We start from the raw sequence: 21,844 nt of genomic DNA on the forward strand, positions 1-21,844 counted from the left end.
AATAAGACAGGGTACTAACTGAAGTCAGTGAAATTCCCAGCCCTAGTTCTGCAGAGCATCACTCCCTGACACTCTGGACTCTTGCTCAAAAAAGCTAGGTCTTTTGTTCTAGTGTTTGTCTACCCTCCCCACCCCCAAAATAAAGACTGTAGTCCATCCGAACCTGAAAGAGAATGTGGTGACGGTAATCAGCTCTCAGGTGTTTACATTGCTGAAAAAGCCCATTTTCTATTATCTCAAAATCTTGATTAACCAGCTGCATTCACGTGGTATTTACGGGACTCTTTCTAAGGTGACTGTTTTGTACCCTCTCTTAATTTCTTTTCTAAAAACGGACAAATCATTCAGCGGTCCCAAACCTATGCCCTACCCCCAACACGCGAGGGGAGAAACACTTGTCATCTTTTCTAATACTATCAATAGTCAAGGGAGAGGTTGAACGGCACCTTTTAAAAACCGCCGTACCTTCCTCTGGTTTATCAACCCTTTCGCCCCTCCTTCTCTGCAGCCCCAGGGCCTTTTAATCGAGGCACCTAACCGGGTAGGGAAAGGGATAATACTGCAGGCGGGAAGGAGGCGGCGCACAACGGTACCTAGCGGCCCTGCCAGGCTGTTCCAGCCTGAGTACGTGGCACACACCCGCGGAGAGAGGGGGAGGGGATTCAGCTTTCTCCTCCCGACGCTGAGCCTCCGGACATCCCGCTCCAGCGAGAGGGAGGATTCTAGAGGGAACTGGTGCGCTTCTGGGGTGAAATCTTAGCAGATGAAGGGGGCCTGGCAGGAGTCAGTATGCATCCCGCTCTGCACTCGGCCCCCACCCTGAGCCTGGTTTGGCTTCAGCCCCGAGGCGCGGTGCGGGGATTTGGGGCGAGGCGAGCGCGCTTGCCACTCCGCATGCGCAGAGCGGGGAGCCGGCCTCCGGGACTACGGCTCGCAGAGGAATCTACCGGCGGCCGCGGGCGTCCCCCGGCGGACGCCATCTTGAAATCTGATCCTTAATTTCCGAGCATTTGCGTCAGCTGCGGACGGCCGCTAGTGTACCGTGAACCCAGCCTGCGAAAAGGGAGGACGTTGAGGACGCGGCCGGGGCTGGGAGAAACAGCTGGAGGAGTCCCGGCAGGTTCTGGGCGCGGCCTGCTCCGTTGCCACTCAGCATCCCCCCCAAGGCGTTTCTACACCCGCCCCCTCCCCGAGGGGCGGGGCTGCCTGCTCCGGTACCCGGAGCCCGCGCGCGAGCGGCAGAGGTGCGCCCCTGCAGAGCGGGGACCCCACTGAGGTGTGCCATGCAGGCCGGAGGCCACGAGGGAGACGGAGTGCAACCGAGGGCCAGTGAGTGAGCGCCAAGCAGCAGCAGCCTCAGGGAAGCGCGGCCACCGCCAGGAGGGAAGATGAAGGAGATTTGCAGGATCTGTGCCCGGGAGCTTTGCGGAAACCAGCGGCGCTGGATCTTCCACACGGCATCCAAGCTCAACCTCCAGGTTCTGCTTTCGCACGTCCTGGGCAAGGATGTCTCCCGCGATGGCAAAGCCGAGTTTGCTTGCAGCAAGTGTGCCTTCATGCTTGATCGGATCTATAGATTCGACACCGTTATTGCTCGGATCGAAGCCCTTTCTATTGAGCGCTTGCAGAAGCTGCTGCTGGAGAAGGACCGCCTCAAATTCTGCATTGCTAGCATGTATAGGAAGAATAACGATGACTCTGGCGTGGAGATTAAGGCGGGGAATGGGACGGTTGACATTTCCGGCTTACCCGATGTGAGATACTCGGCGCTGCTCCAGGAAGACTTTGCCTATTCAGGGTTTGAGTGTTGGGTAGAAAATGAGGATCAGATTCAGGAGCTACACAGCTGCCATGCTTCGGAAGGCCCTGGAAACCGACCCAGGAGATGCCGTGGTTGTGCAGCTTTTCGGGTTGCTGATTCTGACTATGAAGCCATTTGTAAGGTGCCTCGAAAGGTGGCTAAAAGTATTTCGTGTGTCCCTTCCACCAGGTGGTCCACTAGCATTTGCACCGAAGAACCAGCCTTATCTGAGGTCGGGCCACCGGACTTACCAAGTGCTAAGATAAACCCAGATGGAGAAAGCATGGAGGAAGAGACACCGGGATCCTCTGTGGAATCTTTGGATGCAAGTGTCCAGGCTAGTCCTCCACAGCAAAAGGACGAGGAGACTGAGAGAAGTGCAAAGGAACCTGTAAAATGTGACTGTTGTTCAGATGAACAGGCTTTGCAGCATATGTGCAACCACAGGCTGGAGCTAGCTCTAAGCATGATTAAAGGCCTTGATTATAAGCCCATCCAGAGCCCACGAGGGAGCAAGCTTCCTATTCCAGTGAAATCCAGCCCACCTGGTGCCAGGCCTGGCCATATCGTGACAGATGGAGTTGGTTCCGGGTTCTGTAACAGGTCTTTGAAACCCCTTTACAAGACACCTGTGAGTTATCCCTTGGAGATTTCAGACCTGCAAGAGCTGTGGGATGATCTCTATGAAGATTATTTGCCACTCCGGGTCCAGGTATACAAAATGGCTACCTAGTGCCTTCTGATTCTAGTTAGCTGGCCTCAGGCTTCACATGATTTCTGTCTAGGTGAAGGTTAATAATATTATAGACTTGAGAAAATTAATCATTGAGTCCATTTTTGCTGCACCTTTTGCTTGAGTCCCATTTAGTAAATATAATTCACACTCAAGTAATTTTTCACAATCCTATAACATCTATAATCGGCCTTGCCATTAATAATCAAAATTGCAGACCTATTAAAAAAAAAGATTCCTAATTCACTTTTACCCTATAAAAAGGCACTTGATCTTGTTTCTGACACCAGAACTCTTCCCTCTTCCCTCATCCTCTACTCCACACTTCTTTTTTTGTTTTGTTTTCATTTTTAGATTTGTAGATGCTTTTTCTCATTCTCTAAGGGAGTTAGTTCTCTAGTTGGTTAGTTCTTCGTAAAGTTATTAAGCCTTTCATCCCCAGGTGTACCTCAAACTGATTAGAGCATTGGGTAAAGGTTTGGGGAAACCTATTAATCCACCAAAGTATTGTGACATCTGGGCAATACTTTATAATAAATTAATAGGTCATTTGAGTACTAATGATTTCATAAAAGAGACTTGGGAATTCAGGTGTTGTCATTTAAAATGTTAAGTTGAAATCCGTTCATAGCTCTTGTGTCTACGAGCACTATTAGAAGATGTTTGATGTAAGGATTCATTCATTATTGGGCGAGAGAAGAATTTCATCCATTATACTTTAAATTTCTCAATGACTAAGAAGATGGCAGTTGATCTTAATTTGAGCTATTCATGCCTGCCTAATTGATTCATACCAAGCCTCTATATACAGGGACCTGACAGATGCTATTTTGTTTCTATACCAACAGTAAATGGTAGACTCAATTAACTTTGTGAAACATCTGGCACGTTCTACTTGATACATATTATTTATTTATTTATTTATTTATTTATTTTGGTATCATTAATCTACAATTACATGAAGAACATTATGTTTACTAGGCTCCCCCCTTCACCAAGTCCCCCCCACATACCCCTTCACAGTCACTGTCCATCAGCGTAGTAAGATGCTGTAAAATCACTACTTGTCTTCTCTGTGTTGCACAGTTGATACAAATTCTTTAGTGATACATTACAAGGGTGGACAATCTAGAAGGTGTTTTTGGAAAGCCTGCTTCCAGTCAACATCTTAGAACCTTAGAGTTTAATAATAAATGAAATTGATAGTCACGTGAAATTTTTGAAAAGTAGTTCTATTGCATATATTTACATCACAGTAAGAACAGCAGAAAATGGGAGAATTGTAAAAATTGCCAGAATGAGTGTATATGCAAGTGTTATGAAAAAGTATGAATATCAAAAAATTTAAGTGTGTTTTCATTTGTACAGAATGTTTAGTATGCCTCATGATTGTGTACTTCTGCTTCCTTTTCTGTCAGTGGAGCTTCACAGCTAACTTTGGGTTTTACAGTGTTTCCCTGACCAGACATACTGTTACAAATTAAATACAGTGTTTTCAAACTAGAAACTGTAAGTAGTCTGGGCAAGTTGATGGGGAATGATGTATTTTTTTCTGCCCTCAAACGTGGCAAATACTGTAGAAAGGTAAAGACTTAGAAAATTACAGGCAAACAAGAGTTTTTTCTCCACGTTTAATTAAAAATACTCTCTTTTGGTGCCTGGACTCAACAAATTTTGGAATTGATCAGGATTTTAAGATCATCTCATACACCCTTGCAATTTAGAGATATGGAAAGCTTGTGGTTTCAGTAACAGCCCAGAGAGAGTTTAAGATTCCTAACCATTCTCACTCAACCAAGACCTTTTTATTCTATATATTAAACCACATTGCCTGATGTACATAGAATTAAATAAATAGTTATTTTAAATGAAGAGCGCTTTTTCTATAACCTAAGGATTCCAGGAGGATTCTTTAGGGATTCTGCGAAGAAAATTGTCCTTCTAGTGAGCACATTTAAACTATGATAACTGTATCTTTATGTCGAGTCCTTTTACTTTTTTATATTTGTCCATTAGAAAAATAGACCTTTAAAATAGTGGTGTTTGACCATTCTGCTGTTACCTGGCTTACATTCATTAGTATTTGTAGGATAAACATCAAGAAGAGGGAGAAACATTCAGCTTGAAGAATCATGGTGTTTAATTACTATGCAATTTTCTCCAGTAATTAAAGATGTGGGGGAATAGATAAATTTGGTTCCAAGTGTTTGTAAATAAAATGTGTATTTTGGACCCTTGATTTGTTAAGTTTGGTTGATTTTTAAGCTCCTTAAAGCCTGTTGGGCTTTATGGCAAAACCAGAGCTAAATGGGACAAAGGCAGACGGGTTTTGTCTGTTTCTCTGCACCAGTGTGGAAAGAATAGAAATACATGTAAGTTATTTTTCTAGTTCTTGTTTTAGTTTGTAGAAAGAAAAAATCATGAAAGAAAAAAAATTCCTTCAATTAAATTCTACCCTAAATACGAAGAAAGCTCTTATCCTGAAGAGTGAGATTGTTCTGTAAGGTCATTTTGATTCCTTTGTTTAATCCTCTCCATTTCCCATTCTATGCACTATTAAATATCACCATTAGAATTCCTCCTGATTGCTTTCCTTCTTTTTCTTTCTTTCTTTTCCTTCTTTCCTACATTAAAGAAAAGCAGGAACAGTGTAGTTTTCCTGCTTACTAATTTTCTGATATTATGCAAATTCTTTATTTGCCTTCTATAGAATGTGTACCTGAAGATAAGAAGATCTTTGCTTCAAACCTTGTAATGCCAGGGTCAGCTCCAGTGTGACAGTGGTAAATCTAGCCCTCTCATAATTTAGCTACATAACCTGTATCAGGCCCTTTGGAAGGTATAAGCATTAGATGTTGATCAAAGATTAGGCTTTTAATTTTATGCTAGTTGATGGTTCTTCTGGTATCGCTTATTAAAATTAGGATAGAAAAATTATAGCATTTTGAAATCTATGTCTTGCTACTGTGAGAACTAGGGAAGTGCCAAGAAAAAAGCTATTAACCAAAAGGATCTAAATAACTGCCTTTTAGCCTAAAGGTCTTACATCATGCAACAGAAGGCCTGGAAGCAGTTCTCTTCTCTGAAACTAGGAAGCATTTGTCCTGAGTCAAAAGCAACTTAATTTAAAATTACATTATTCTTACAGTATGATTTTAGTAACTGACAGTGTGGAGATTAACACTGATTAAGTAAATCAAGTATTAGGGATTTCAGGCTCTAATAAAGTCTTCATAGGAGTGATTGGCTTATGCATGTGATATTTTACAAGACTTCATTATGAGCTGTTGACTCAGTGGGACTTTGCTAAGTGCTCTTTCGGCAGGCTGTCGTTTGAATCACATTTTTTCTGAGATAGAAAATGATAAAGTATTATGAATAAAGAAACATCTTCCAGCCTTTAGGTCAATACCTTACATTTACAGAATTAGGGGTTTCCTATAATTATTCATGCCAGGATGGGTTCAGATGAGGTCCAGATTCATTATGTACTTTTCTGTAGCATCCTTTGGTTTTAAAGTTGCTGTTGAAATACCTAAATTAGATATCTGTCTACTTGATCTTGTTTAGATTAGAACATTGGCCTGGGAATCAGGAGACAGGCCTGTTTTTGTTGATCTTGTTCACATATTAAACAAAAACTTGGTCCCTGCAATGTTTCAGGCATTATTGTAGGCAATGGGTTTACAGAGATGAGAGATACATTACCAACTGAAGTGCATTTGGTTTAATTGGATCCTTTTCCTGATTTCCTGTTTAAGTTGGACAAATTACTTCTCTAAAGTTTCCATTTCCTCAAATGTAAGATGGGATTGGACCAGATGTTAACTTTATAAAGTTTCCTTCACAGCTCTCAGATTCTTTGGTTTAAAGTGATTAAATATGACTGCCTTCCCAGCCATTTTAAACTTGAAGCTATTTTCTTAATTCTGCTTGTTACAGTTTAAATTTGAAAAATACCTGACAAGAAAAGTTACTGGAAACATCCAAATCCATCCATTTCTCTTCCCCTCCCTTTATAATCGAAGCCACTGTTACCTTTCACCCACAGAACTGCAGCAGCCTCCTAGCTGGGCTCCCTGTTTCTGCACATGCTCCCCAGCAACCCATTCACCACAGAGCAGCTATAGTGTGAGCTTTTTAAAATTTAAGTATGATTGGATTACTTTTCTGTTAAAAACACTGCAGTCCATTCTCATTTCAATGCGAATGACACCCAGCTCCTGTAACCTTGGTGTACAGGAGCTTCGCGTGGCCTGGCCCCTGCCTGCCTTTCTGCTTCATTGTGTATTACTCTCCCCTATGCCCATTATGCTGTAGCCCTGCGCTATCCCGCAAGGCCACTAGCCCTCTGTGGTTATTGAGCATTTGAACTGGGGCTAGTCTGAATTGAGATATGCTGTGAAATATACCTCTAATTTCAAAGACTTAGTATGAAAAAAATGTGAAGTATTTTGTTAATAATTTATGTTTATGATACTCTTTTTGATATAATATATTGGATCAAATACAAAGTTTTATTAAAAATAAGTTCACCTGTTTATTTTTACTTTAGTTAATGAAGTTAGTAGAAAACTTAAAATTATATATATGGCTGACATTGTATTTGTATTGGAAAGTACAAATATCGCCACATAGGCCTTTCTCTCCTGGCTTATACCTACCTGGGTCTTTTCCATTAGCTGCCTTTACCTAGATTGTTCTTCTGTAGATCTTTGCAGGACTGGTTTTTTTTTTTGTCATGTGGATCTCCTTTTAGAGGCTGCTCATAGAGACCTTTCACTGGTCAACCAATTTAGAGTAACTTAACCACTTTATCAGGCTTTATTTACTACTTCACAGCATAGAGCCTGTCACTATGATTGTTTGTATATTTCCTTGTTCCTTTATTATGTAGCTCCCCACTCCAAATCCCACAGTGCTTTGCATATTGTGGTATTTAACAGATATTTTAAGAATTGATACATATCAGTGGGAGAAGAGAAGAGAGTTTTCTTCTGAAATGATTTACTTCTAGCCAGTTGCTGGCAAGAAGGGATTTAACATAAACTAATCCGTGGAAGGTGGTGATCAGAGTTGGAAAGTGTGAGGGAAAGGGGTTGGATGAGATAGGTGAAGGGGGGAAATCAGTGAGAATGTTTGATACTTTGGTCAGGGCTATGGTTACAGAAGTGTATATACATACCATAACCCATCAAGCTGTACACTAAGATTTGTGCATTTTATTGTATGTACCTACCTCAAATAAAATTTTTAATGCCAAAAACAAAGTGTGAGGGGGGGAAAAATGAATAACACTTGCTTTTTTTGGTCTTCCTAATGGATTTGTATTTTTCCTAATTGGAGGTGGAGAGAGGAGATGGAATTTAATGCCACAGTGAATTACTGAAGTTTTATTTTAATACTCTTGGTTCATAGTGAATATTAGGTACAGTTCAATAAGTTATCCTAGTCTAATTGATCATCCCATATAGAAATAATATGACTCTTTTCTTCTGAATCTTTTTGGTGAATTGATATTCCTATAAAACATATCTCCTTTCCAGACCACTATGGAGTTTTACATTTATTTTTGTTTTACTTTTCATTTTCAAATATCAAATTTACAGAAAAGTCAGGAGAGAAGTGCCAAGAACTCCCAGACTGACCAATTGTTAACATTTTGCTGCATTTGCTTTGTCACTCCCACTGTATAGACACATTTTTTTTTATTCCTGAACTGTTTGAGAATTGGTTGGAGATATTATGTATCTTTATACTAAATAAGCATGTATTTCCTAAGGACAAGGACATCTCTTACATAACTACAGTACAAAAAAATTCACCAAATTTAGGAAATTTAATATTGATAAAACACAGTGACTCATGTGGACAAGTGCCCGTCATAGAGCAAGCACAGCACATGAGAATTGAAACAATTGAGTGTTGCAGAAATATTTCAATTCCCTGCTACTTTGTTTTGCTGATTGACTTAGGACTTTAATGGTTACCATATATAATACATAGAGAAAAAATAACAAGGTAATAACATTCTCTAAGGAATCTTTTAAACCTAGATTTAAATCTATAGTCCGGATTAAAAAATCGCCCATTTTTCAAAGTAATATGAACAGGCATATTATGAGAAAGGTAGTTGAAATATACCTTCCCTGTTATGGATGGTTAAAGTTTGATAAGCATGTTTTTTGAATTCCCTCATTGAAAATAGGATAAAGAGAATATTTGGTCATTATAAGCATTTTCTTTTTTTTAATACTCTGCCTTCTCTTTAAACTCTGAATCATTTGCTTTAACTGAATATGTAATGCTTGTGTGAGTTCATAGAGAAAGGTAGGGAAGGGAGCTAGGGAGTATTGTAAGACTGGAAGTGAATCAATACTCTTAATAAGGAATAGCACTGTCTTCAGGAATTCATGCCTTTAATCCAGGCAGCAGCTCTGGTTTTGTAAGTCTCTGGCAAAAGATGCCAAAGACATTTGAACATAAAATTTATTGTTGGTTATATTGGACTCAGTTTGCTTGTCTTGCTTCTTCCTAGCACATGACTGAAGAGTTACTCAGACAACAAAAGCTGAATTCCAGTGAGGCTGTTATAACCCAACCGTCTGTATCTGAGTCCCACTTGGCTGAACTCCAGGAAAAAATCCAGCAAATGGAGGCTACCAACAAGGTATGACCAATACCAGCCTTTGGAGATCACAGGATTTCCTGGAGGATATGCCTGGCTCAGTGGAGTCTGTTAACCTCTCTAAGTAGGACTTGGGAGATGGATACTATGTATTCCTGGTGTTCTAGTGAATATTTGACTAAAAGAATGGTCCTTTAACTTTCTCATTAAGATTTTAGCTTAATTTGCTCAGATCAGAATTTCTATTGCCTTTAAGGCCTGTAATTAAAACTTGAGTGCAATCTGTAACTATGTAAGGTGCCAAGACAAGAGGTTTGCGCTGTTGATTTTAGCTTAACTTTCCACCCCTTCACCACCCATGAATTTTAAAATCTGATTAGAAAAAATATTCCCCCAGTTTGGTATGTTGAGCTTCTGGCCTGGTGTACTCTTGGAGTGTCCTGCCCTACTCTCCTAGGTAGCAGAAGCTCCTTGGTCTTTATGTAATGTATCCACAGTGACTTGTGTGGACAAGTGCCCATCATAGTGCAAGCACAGTACATGAGAATTGAAGCGATTGAGTGTTGCAGCAGTGTTTCATATTCTAATTTCCTGGTATTTTGCTTTGCTGATTGACTTAGAACTTTAATGGTTACTATATATAGAGTAAAAAAATAACAAGGTAATATTCCATAAGGAATCTTTTAAACCTAAGTTTGAGGAAGGACTTCTTCATGGTTGCATTTGAGGTTAAAAGAAGTCATTGACCTGCCAAACTGTTTTTCTTTGCTGAATTCAGATTCTTCAAGAAAAACTGGGTGAATTGAGCTGTGAACTAAAGTCTGCTCAGGAGTCATCTCAGAAGCAAGATGGTACAATTCAAAGCCTCAAGGAAACTCTGAAAAGCAGGGAAAATGAGGTAAAATATTTGACCATCAAGGACCTGTGAGGAAACGGTTTATTCCATTAAAGTAGGCAAGTATTCTGTTTTGTAGAAGTGGATTGTCATACTACCAAATCTTAGCCTAGAGAAATTGTAGTATAATCTAAGTTGGTATTGCTAAAAACTGTACAGGTGAGATAATGGAATCTGTATTTAGTTTACTAACATGTTGGGTACCCCCGTCCTCATTTTCAGACCGAGGAGTTGTACCAGGTGATTGAAGGTCAAAACGACACAATGGCAAAGCTTCGAGAAATGTTGCACCAAAGCCAGCTCGGACAACTTCATGTACGTGAAAGTCTCACAGGACAGGAGAGGGTGTGCCATGCTCGGGCACCGCTTGCTTTTGTGGGTCCTCTCAGCGGCTCAGTGCTTGCCCTCCTTGTGATTATGATTTTTACTCTTTTCAGAACTCAGAGGGTGCTGCCCCTGCTCAGCAGCAGGTGGTTCTGCTTGATCTTCAGAGCGCTCTATTCCACAGCCAGCTTGAAATACAAAAACTCCAGAGGGTGGTACGGCAAAAAGAACGCCAGCTGGCTGATGCCAAACAATGTGTGCAGTTCATAGAGGCAGCGGCCTATGAGAGAGAAAAGCAGAAAGAGGCTTCTTGGAAACATAACCAGGTAAGTCATTAACTAGTCTGTGGCCTAAAGTCTGACTTTGCCCTGGTAATGATGTTTTTATCAGGACAGTTGATGTTGAACCCTTGAGTCACTTGCTTAATATCTTAGTAATTCAGTTCAATATTTGTTGCTCTTACACCATGTGCTAAATATTGGGCTGTGTTCTTGAAATACAGGAGTGATTATCACAGCCTCTTTCCTCTTATGTTAGTTGTGATTTAGAATGAGAGACAGTCCCAGAAACAAAATTTCAGTGTGGTAAATACTGAAATGAGGTAAAGGAGGTATGTCTGGGGTCCTACAGGGATTTATAGGAAGGACTGAGTAAGGTAGAGAAAGCTTTGTGAAGGAGGAAACACAAGAAGTTAGGGGTAAAAGCGAGGTAGAAAAGTGAAGAGCAGTAAGCAGAGGAGTGGCTCGTACAATTAACCATGTGTTTTTTTTTTTAAATAAAACATATAATTCTTAAATGGTTCCGTTATCTTGTTAGCTTAGAGCATATGCTCTCAATTTCTAAGATTTAAAGGGATGGTAAAAATACCCTAACCTTGAGCTTATTGTAAAGTAAAGGATCCATGTTTACAGTGGGATGGGGTCCTGTTTAGAAGTTACAAAGATCTGTCATTCTTAAACCAAAAAAAAAAGTATTGAACTATAGTATGAAATTTACATGCTGCCTTATTCCACAGTTCCACAATTTCCCACATTCTATTTGATTCATGTATAATATTTCTGTAGAAATTTTAAGAACAGCACTTTCTGCTATATATTTTGTTTTTTATGCCTTGAAAGGTCTTAAGACCTCATTATCTAATGACCATGTGAAAATTTTAGATTACTTAAAAAGGAATCTGTTTAATTCAGGAACTGCGAAAAGCCTTGCAGCATCTACAAGGAGAACTGCAGAGTAAGAGCCAACAGCTTCATACCCTAGAGGCCGAGAAATACAGTGAGATCCGAACCCAGGAGCAACACATTCAGCACCTAAACCATAGCCTGAGTCACAAAGAGCAGCTGCTTCAGGTGAGTCTACTTAATTACTTCAACCAAACTGGGCTCATAGGGCTCTGAAATTTCTGATCATATAATCACAAGATATTAGTCCACCTTATTGAGTACCTGCTACATGGAGAACAATAAGAGATGAGGATCAGGAAGATTCAAAATAAATAGAAATTACAATCTGTGAACCAAGGTGTTAGTCAGCAAGTATAGGAAACAATAAAGATCTGAAAGACTTAAGCAGTAACTATTCAGCAAATAGTTATAAAGCACCTCTGTGAGTCAGATATGATGCTAGGTGCTTAGAAGACAAAGAGAAGATATGGCTTCTGCTCTTTTTAATAGGTGAAGACATCTGTGTAGAAATTTCCTTGGAGTTACTTAGATGATAAAATGAAAGTTTTAGGGAAAAATGGAACTGTAAAGACGAATAAGTAAAATACCACCTACTCTAAGTTTCAGTCATGATATATCCCTTACACTTCACTGAGTGTACAGTGTTTTCATAGTATGCATATACTGTGCACACAGAATACCACCACCATTTCTAACCTCTTTTGTGAGATCTTTATAGTGACACCTCCAGGCAGAATTAGATATTGCATCCTGTGTTCCTGTAGTAGCTGGTTACACACACACACAAACATACATGCATGCATGTGATGAAGAATAGTTAGTAATGTATATGTCTATTGCCTCTGCTAAACTGTGTTCCCCTTGAGAGTGATCACATTTTTTTTTTACCCTGAACAACCAGTAAATTGCTTTGCAAAGTGTAGGAATTCAGTTAATACTGAATAAATGAATAAAGGACAGAATTTTTTTTGGATTTATTAGGAATTTAGAGACCTGCAGTATCGAGATAACTTGGACAAAACCCTTGAAGCAAATGAAATGTTGCTTGAGAAACTTCGTCAGCGAATACAAGATAGAGATGTTGCTCTGGAGGTATGTACCATCATTTTGCTCATGGCACTGTGGACTATTCTTTTCACATAGGTACTACAGAAATGTGTGTCTACTGGCTGCTTTTGATATTTGGTTTTACATTCTTTTGTATTTGAAATCATTGAATAAGGGTCAGAATAGTGAATCTTATGGAGCTTTAGGGTCCTTACTTTCTTTGTAGCGAGCTATAGATGAAAAGTTCTCCACTCTAGAAGAAAAAGAAAAGGAACTGCACCAACTCCATCGTGCTGTGCGAGAGCGAGATCGTGACTTAGAGAGAGTGCGTGGTATCCTCTCCACTAATGAAGCGACCATGCAGGTAAGAGCAAAATCTGCCGTGATTTGGTATTCCTCTTCCACTTATATTCTAAGCCCAAAGCATCAGCCCCTCCCATTATTTTATGAAAACCAAGGTATTTGCTTTATAAGAAAATAAATACAAAACAAACAAAAATAGCAGTCATTAGTTCCATCATTATAGATTAGGCATTGAGAAGTTTTAGCATTTCTACTGTGAACTTTGTAGGGAGAGGAAGTGAATATGGATTTTTATATACAATACTATTTTATTTCTAATTCTAGTCAATATCTATATACTTTTACATAAGCATTGCTAGGGTACAGCTATTATATTTGTGTTGTTCTCATTAATATATACATGTCTGTGTAGAGCCACAAACAGAACACTTACTTATTTTATTAAATACTTACTGTGGGCTACTTTTATATATTTATTTTGGAGCTTATATATCTAACCATCTGTCACCTCTTAAGTCTTTCACTTCCTCTGTAGCATAGCCTACTGGCTCCAGAGTACTTCATATATCTTGTACATTATCTTTCTACAAACTAGAGAGTTTCTAAAAACAAAAAATAGATTAGTATGGCATTTTTAGATGAGATACTAAGTTTTGTCCTTCTACAAAAAATTTGATAATTTAACAGAGAGTTGAAAGATGGGTCAAGTTTCTCATTTGTCCTGAGGAGTATGGGGCAGCTCTTGACTTATGGTTGCTTTGCTTGTAACTGTAGAGCATGGAGAGTCTTCTGAGGGCCAAAGCCCTGGAAGTGGAACAGTTATCTGCTACCTGTCAAAACCTCCAATGGCTGAAGGAAGAAATGGAAACCAAATTTAGCCATTGGCAGAAAGAACAAGAAAGTATCATTCAGCAATTACAGACGTCTCTGCATGACAGGAACAAAGAAGTAGAGGTAAGATTTTAGTTAACTTAAAAGCAGTTGGTTTAATGATTACATAGTCTCAGTCTTGATGAGGACTGTTGAATTCTGGGAGGCCAGTGACCCAAGTCTTTAATTCCATTCTGCGCCTTCCACTGGGACATTTTTCCTACACCTATAATGCAAAAAGACAATTATCTTTCTCAAAGAAGTTATGTGAGAGTTTTAATGAGATCTAAAAAATGTTCCTACAGTGATAGCTAACTTTATTAGTTATGGTGCTCATGCTGTGTGAGGCACTATTTTTAGAGCTGAATGGGTATTAACTTATTGCATCCTGACAAGCCTATGAGGTAATTCTGTTCTCTCTCTTTTACCAACAAGGAAACAGACTTCTGAAGTGGAGGAACTTATCCAAAGTAACATAGCCTATAAGTGGCAGAGCCAGTGTGTAACCCAGGCAGTATGGCTGCATAGTTTTAACAGCATTTACTACCTCTCAGTGTAGAAATAAAAACTGCAGCACTGTGTTCATAGATACAGTGCTCATTCTTCTCTTCAGCTTATCATTGTGTGGGCTCCCTGTAAAGTTGTACTGGGGAGAAGACTCACAGGCTGAGTCCATTTATCTTCATCTGACATAATTATCATGTGCCCTGAGAAAGAGGGAAAGGACCTTTCAGAACACAATGTGTAAGTTGTCAGTATAAGTATCTTCTGTATTGTTAGTATTCATCCACGGAACATGTACTCAGTCTCTCATGTGCCAAGCCTGTGCCAGATCTGGGGAAACAAAAACGAATAAAGCACAACGCTTGCTCTCCAGAATCTCATAGCTCACTGTTCTCTGGTGATTCCGTAAGCCCAGTAGTAGAGGGAATTCTTTACTCTAAAACTTATACTGTCCCTTCTGTACTAGGATCTCAGTGCAGCATTGCTCTGCCAGCTTGGACCAGGGCAGAGTGAGATATCTGAGGAGCTGTGCCAGCGTCTACAGCAGAAGGAAAGGCTGCTGCAGGACCTTCTGAATGATCGAAACAAACAGGCAATGGAACATGAAATGGAGATTCAGGGCCTGCTTCGGTCTATGAGCACCAGGGAGCTGGAGAGCAAAGTAAGGACTAACAGCTAATAAAACTCTAGTCTATTAACTCTACTGCAGTTTTACAGCAGTCATCAAAATATGAAATACCTTTAGAACACTTTGCATTAGGAAGGGTGCCTGAACAATGCAATGTACCTACCCTTTTTTTTTTTTATCTTTAATCTACACTTACTTGAAGAATATTATGTTTACTAGGCTCTCCCCTGTACCAGGTCCCCCCTATCATGCATTAATCGTTGATTTACGGTTAGTTTTATCCTATCAAGGAGTAATCCCCCTTAATGTACCTACCCTTTTGCATCATTTTGTACATTTTCTTTTTCTTAGTATTCTGATAGTTTTACCAGAAAGGAATATGAGGTTCTGGAGTATTTTGATTTGACTTGAGTGATATTTTATATTTCCAGGCAAGGTGTAGAAAAACTTACATTTCATATTGTTTCTCCTAATTCTTATAAAACATGAGTTATTGTAAGAGGAATAAAAGATTGTGTTTCTTCAAAGACCATGATTAGAATAAATAGTCTCAAAATAAGATGGGATGCATTAAACTTAAAATAATGGTATACAAGTATCTCAACAGTAAATTCTTAATATCTCCTCGTTTCCATGTATCTTTCTCCTCTGGGCTAGAGACGGGTAGAGTTTATTTGTGCTGTACTTCAGGGACCAGATGCTCAGAATCCCCCTAGTTTTTAGAGGGAACTAGATTCTTATCATTTGCCCATATTATTTTACCATAATTTTCTTATTATTCTTTCTTATAATGTGGTGTGGTTATATTCCACTCTCCTAATTCTCAAGCCCACTAAAGTAAATACAGATTTTGTTAGAAACATGCTGCCATTTGCTGCAGAAGTTGCTCCTAGAATGGACCTAACAAAATCATTGTGAATTATTTAAGTCTTTGGTAGGAGGCTAATGAGTCTTTGAGTTTTCTTTTTTAATCCCTTTGTAATTTGAAAAAATCAGTCTTATTGCGCCTAAGAAAATATATTATGCACCACTGGTAGTAAAATACTGGAACTTAAGAGATGACTGAAAATACAAAAGATTTTCAACTCAAGAAGAGTAATAGTTGTGTTCTTCTAGATTGGCTTCTCAAATTTTACATGCAGAAGCATCCTCCAGATAGCTTTTAAAAGCATAGGCTCCCAAGCTTATGCCCCATTATAGGAATTAGGTGGTATAGGTGGGACTTAAGAATTTGCATTTCTTATAAGGCTCCAGATGAGGGTGGCGCTGCAGGTCCTTGGACCACATTTGGAGGAGCACTGCTGAAAACAGCATTTCTAGGAAAAGGATACCAAGCCAGATAGATCATACATGTGGCACAAGATATCTTTTATGTTATTTATTATGCTTTCTCATAATAATTTTCACAGAGAATTTTATTAAGGCATATTAATAATGTAGTTATCTATAAGATCATTATGTCCAAATCCCTGAATTTGGCCACAAATTTTACTTACTAGAAATGGAAGGTTATTCTTTTATTTCTCTGAGAAATTATGACAAGAGCTCAGTTTCTCATTTAGGACAATAGCAATTCTCCTGGGAGATAGTTGGCACTATGATTTAGTTAATATTGTTTCTAATCACCATCTTAAGACCCTCAGTAATTCCAGTGTTAGTTTATTATTTCCAGATTTCCTGATTTAATGCAGACTTTCTGTGGTAATGGTCACTAATAGTGTTGTAGACCTTTTCCTTATTATGCCATCATCTGTCTTAGAGCACTGTGGGATTTGAAATGAAGTAAACTGAATTTGATAGGTTTGCAGTTCAGATCCTCCTGATCATGTCCAATAAAAATGTATATGTATAATTGATTCATTCAGTAGTTATATAAATCAGTCAATAAATAAGTATTCATCCCTTTATATTTATTGACTGTGCTAGACTTGGAATTCAACACTGAACAAAACATTGCAGTACCTGACCTTAGAAAGCTTCCATCCATTTGGGGGAGAGAGAGTGCCAATAAACAGATATGTATGAGATAATTATAAGTGCATTATAAAAAAAATTAGCACGACAAGAGGAACTGGAGTAGAGAAGAGATTATTGTTTTAGATAGGGTATGTAGAGAAAGTCAATCCAGTAAGGTAACATTTGGCAAAGACCTAAAGGTAGCAAATCAAATGAATGTTTGGGTAAAGCACATACAGGCCAAAGGCACATGTGTCCCACAATAAAAACCTGTGTTATCCCAATTCAAATTAGAATCTCAACACTTTAACCGGATAGAGTTCTAGCAGAACTATTTCAGATTATTTATAATAGATTTATTATTTATTATTATTTGTAATAATTTCAATTTATCTAATAGATGTGTTATAGTCAGTTTTTCCAGTATTCTGCCTATGAGAGACTTTCTTTTGACTCATAAACTATGTTTTTACCTATAAACTGAAAGCAAGGAAATTATTTTTTAGGGCCCCACTGTCCATTCATAAATGGTTGGCTTTTAACAAATAATATCAGCACGCAAATTTTGTTTTATCAAAGTGTCTTTCTAATGTTATATGTGATTTCCTTACTAGGTTGCTTCAGAGAAGATGGTACAAGCCCTAATGGAAAGAAATGCAGAATTACAGGCCCTGCGCCAGTATTTGTGGGGGAAAGATGTGGTGGTGTCCCAAGCACTAGTCTCTAACCAACCAGCTGAAGTTACCTCGATTAGCTCCCACCTTGGGCGACAGACTGATCAAGTAAGGACTATAGGCTTGTGTAGATGTTCATATCAATTATATTTTCTTTTTATATATGAGGCATAAATTTGGTAGTTTTAATGTCAAATTATGTGAGAACATTCCAAGTCCTTGTCATTGTGATCATGGTTCACCATCTTCCTAAATCCCCTGACTCTTCCAATTTTTAGGGTTCACTGCCTATGCCCTCCAGAGATGATAATACTTCATTGACTGTCAGAGGGGATACCAGCATACCCAGGTTCTCATTAGGTATGTATCAGATTTCATTTCATTAAGGAACTTGTCTTTGCATCCTGTAACTCTCTGTTAGTAGTTTTGGCCAGAACTCTTTCTCTTCCTACTTAAATAGAAAAAATAAGTTTCAGTTTCCCTAAAAGGTTGAAGACATGTCTATTCTAGGAAGAATGCGCTTACCTTATGTTGAATTGATGCTGTTGCTCTGGGTACACTGTTAGGCCAAAGGAAACTGCTTCCTAATTCTTTTCAGATAGCTTTGCAGGGATACAAAAATGAGGAAATAGTGTTTCTAAACCTGCACAGCAAGACCATGGGGCTGACACCTCCTTCTGGGTGTCTTTCAAGCACGCTAAGGCTACTTACTATACCCTGACATAACCTCCATTACGGTGTTGGGAAGGGTATGCAGTGAGTTATTTGCCAAGCTCAGCTCCACCCAAGCAATGGTTGTAGTCCTTCAACTCCCTATAAGCAACTGAATTCTGTGCATGGTGCGAGCAGAACTCAACTGGGTGCCTTGGATTAGAATAGTCTCTGACTTTCACAGAGCAAAATGTTGGGACCCAGGGCAACTTTAGGAAAGAGATTATCCAGTGAGTTCTAGAAATAGGGGCTCACCATGGTTAATGACATGGTGATTTTAGTACTATGACAAGAAAGGTTATAGACTTAAGAGAATTAGCTTGCAATTTTTAAATGGTATTAAGAATATAAAAACTTTGTGTCTGTGTTACAGTGTAAAGTATGGAATTCCATAGAAGAGTCATGCAAGTACTCATTTCTTAATAGGAAAGCTTTATGCTAGTTGAAGAGTAAGGAATGAAGAATAAAGGATTTGTTTAATTTACTCCATATTTACCTTTTTTTTAAAAAAATACTTTTTTCCAATTTTTTATTTTTCAAATTTCAAATCTATAAAGAAGTGGCAAAAATTGAATACATACACATTTTTGTTAAGACTCACCAGTTGTTAGCATTTCACCATATTTGCATTATTTCTTTGCATGTGAATGTATACACAGAGTTACATTTTTTCTGAGCCTTTTAAAAAATTTCTTAGAGACATTGTGACATTTTATCCCGAAATAACTCATAATGTATTTCCCAAGAACAAGGGCATTCTCCTACATAACTATAATGTAATTATCATGCCCAGGAAATTGAGCCTTAATATACTGTATAGTCCATACTCAGAATTCCCATTGTCCCAGTAATCTCAATAGGTGGGGCTCCCCCCTGACCCAGGGATCATGCGTGGAACTTAGTTGTCATTTCTCTTTAATCTCCTTTAATCTAGAATAGTCTCCTGGCCTTTTTGTCTTGTTTGACACTGGCATCTTTGAACCTCTGGGCCCGCTAATGGCCCCCAGTTTGGCTGTTTCCATAGGTAGACTCGAATACTGTTGTCAAGAATACTGCGTGGGTGATGATTTCCTCAACGCATGACATTAGGAGCATTAGGAGTGCATGATACCATCTTGTGTTATGCTTGGTGATACTAAATCTGTCATTTGGTTAAGGTTATATTTGCCAGATCTCTGAGGTAAAGGTTCATTTTTCCCTTTGTCATTATTAAGTGTTGCCCGTGAATACCTTGTGATGTAGACAGTTCTGCCCTTGTGCTGTCCTCCCCACTCCCCTTATTTGTTCATATCAGTATGGACTTATGGATTCTTTTTATTTTAAACATCACTTTATTAGCCATTTCTATCATTACTCCATTTTAGCATGGAATCATCCTGTATTTGGCCAGCTGGAGCCCTTTCAAGTTGTTCTTTGTCCATTTGCTATTTCCCCATCCGTTTTTCAGCACTTCTGTATTTCTGGCACAATCCATTACTTACATATGTCTGTCTCAATTTGATACTGATGCCTCTAATTCCAGTTGAGCAGCACAGGTTCATTCTTTCCCTTATTTCATATTTGTATCTGCCTTTTCCTAGCACTGAGAAGCTTGGTTACCTATAACATCAATATATTTACACATTTGCACAATACACAAAAATAGTTTCAGAACTGCTACATGAGTACCACTATTAACATTACATCTATTAAATAATATTTAAGATCTTTAAATTATATTTTTTACCATTAGGATAGTTCCCACTGAGTCTGTATAGTTAGAACACAGTTCAAAAATTATTTGGATTAATTTTTTTATTCTCTTCTAAGGCATTGTATTACCTATTTACTATATAGGTTCATTTATTTATGTTAGCATTGAATTTTAGGGTTTTTCTCCATTATTGTTGAACTAACTTTACACATTAAAAGTAAAATATTAACATGGCTCAAAACTCAAATATATAGGAAAGTACTGTCAGAAGTCCTGTCTACTTCCCTGTCCTTTTTCTCTTGCTTCCACCTTCCTGAGGAACCAGCTTCATTGCTGGGTTTCCCTCCCTGTGTTTTCTTCTTATAAAAATAAGCAGATCAATCCTGTGTGCATATGTATGTGTATGTGTTGTTCCACTTTCCCCTTTCCCTAATATAAAACATACAACACTAGATGTATTTTTTTGTACCAAATTTGTTTTATTTAATTATGTTTTAGAAGTCACTCTATTAATAAAGATTTTCCTCTTTTTTTTATAGCTGTGTATATAGTACATCATTGTATGGATGTACTATGGTTTATTCAGTCTTCTTTTTATAGACATGTAGGTTGGGTGCAGTGTTTTGTTGATAGAAATAACACTGCCGAGAACAACCTGTGCAGTTTTTTTGTTGTTGGAGTGTGTATTCTGAGCACATTCCTCAGAAACAAGGCAGCAGAGCTCACACTGTGTTAATAGTGATTGAAACTAACACTATGTTCTTTTTTAGGAGACTTGGATACAGTTGCAGGTCTGGAAAAAGAACTGCATAATGCGAAAGAGGAACTTGAGCTCATGGCTAAAAAAGAAAGAGAAAGTCGGGTGAGTTTTCTAGTTAAGTTGAATTTCTAAATTCCTATTTTTTTCTTTCAAAATAACCTTATATTTAAAAGAGTACAGTTCTCCAGGCGTAATATCTGGGACCAAATGCAAGGGAAGACTTTTTTTCTTTCTGGCAAAAAGTAGGAATCACTTTATATATACATTATCTTAGCAAGATACTCTTATTTTTATAATGGGACCCTTAAACCTTTTAAATACTGAAAAGACACAGCTTTCTCTGCCCAGTGCTCACTGAAGTAAAATAATTGTAAAGGTCTTAAGAACAAATGAAGTGCTATATAATTGCTGCTTAGAATTATGACATTAGATGCATAAAATTAGTTTTAGAAACATGGAATAAGAGAAATTTGGGAATGATCAATAATGTTTATTGAGTACCTGCTATATGCAATGTACTGTTCTGGGTACTTAAATTAGCACTAATGTTTTCAACTCTATGCAAAGTAAGTGGTATTGGCCCTATTTTGTAGATGAAGAAGATGAAACACTGATTTGTTTAAAATATAGAGGTGGACAATAGTCATGTAATTAAGAAATGCCAAAGCTAAGATTTAAACTCAGGTCTTTTGCAACACAAAGTACTTCTTAAGAAGTCATTTACTGGAGCAGGTAATTTTTTCCCATCCATAAACTCTATTTCTAGCAATACAATTTTCATCAATTTTCTTAAAACAGGCCTCTCAGCCCTACAAACTCCCTTCCCCTTCTGCCTCCCTGTACAGCTGTTGTCCATTCAACTGTGATGTAAAAGAAATACCAGGGCCACCATACAGAGTTGCAGACTAAAACAAAAAGCCTTTATGTTACCATGACATCTATTCTAGAAGATTGGTTAGTGTTACAGGTCCCTAAATTGAGTTGACCTGGCTAGTCTCTGTGGCTCCTCAGTTTTGTTCCACCTCTTTGCCATAGTTAGATCTATGATATAAAATCTGTATTCATATTTGTGATGAAATTATCTTATACCTCATAACTATATCTTCTTATTTTCCCTTCATTACTCTTTTTCT

At 38.4% G+C, this 21,844-nt stretch overlaps 1 protein-coding gene across 26 annotated transcripts in view; it reads left to right on the top strand.

The window, feature by feature from the left end:
* Nucleotides 1-21,844, top strand: part of PDE4DIP (phosphodiesterase 4D interacting protein) — a 268,329-nt gene that overhangs the window by 167,181 nt on the left and 79,304 nt on the right. For 16 of the 26 annotated variants that reach the window (XM_073234511.1, XM_073234503.1, XM_073234501.1 and 13 more), the window contains 12 exons: nucleotides 9,073-9,204; nucleotides 9,941-10,060; nucleotides 10,280-10,372; nucleotides 10,495-10,707; nucleotides 11,572-11,730; nucleotides 12,547-12,657; nucleotides 12,839-12,976; nucleotides 13,690-13,869; nucleotides 14,756-14,950; nucleotides 17,488-17,655; nucleotides 17,826-17,907; nucleotides 20,722-20,813. In XM_073234511.1, the coding sequence (XP_073090612.1) occupies nucleotides 9,073-9,204; nucleotides 9,941-10,060; nucleotides 10,280-10,372; nucleotides 10,495-10,707; nucleotides 11,572-11,730; nucleotides 12,547-12,657; nucleotides 12,839-12,976; nucleotides 13,690-13,869; nucleotides 14,756-14,950; nucleotides 17,488-17,655; nucleotides 17,826-17,907; nucleotides 20,722-20,813 (1,683 nt within the window). Of the gene's footprint in view, nucleotides 1-860; nucleotides 2,514-9,072; nucleotides 9,205-9,940; nucleotides 10,061-10,279; nucleotides 10,373-10,494; nucleotides 10,708-11,571; nucleotides 11,731-12,546; nucleotides 12,658-12,838; nucleotides 12,977-13,689; nucleotides 13,870-14,755; nucleotides 14,951-17,487; nucleotides 17,656-17,825; nucleotides 17,908-20,721; nucleotides 20,814-21,844 lie in introns of those variants that run through there. The other 10 variants (XM_017670399.3, XM_017670401.3, XM_017670408.3 and 7 more) reach the window with 1 other exon arrangement.

This window comes from Manis javanica, chromosome 4 (genome assembly GCF_040802235.1).
Source record: "Manis javanica isolate MJ-LG chromosome 4, MJ_LKY, whole genome shotgun sequence".
Classification (NCBI taxonomy): Eukaryota; Metazoa; Chordata; class Mammalia; order Pholidota; family Manidae; genus Manis; species Manis javanica.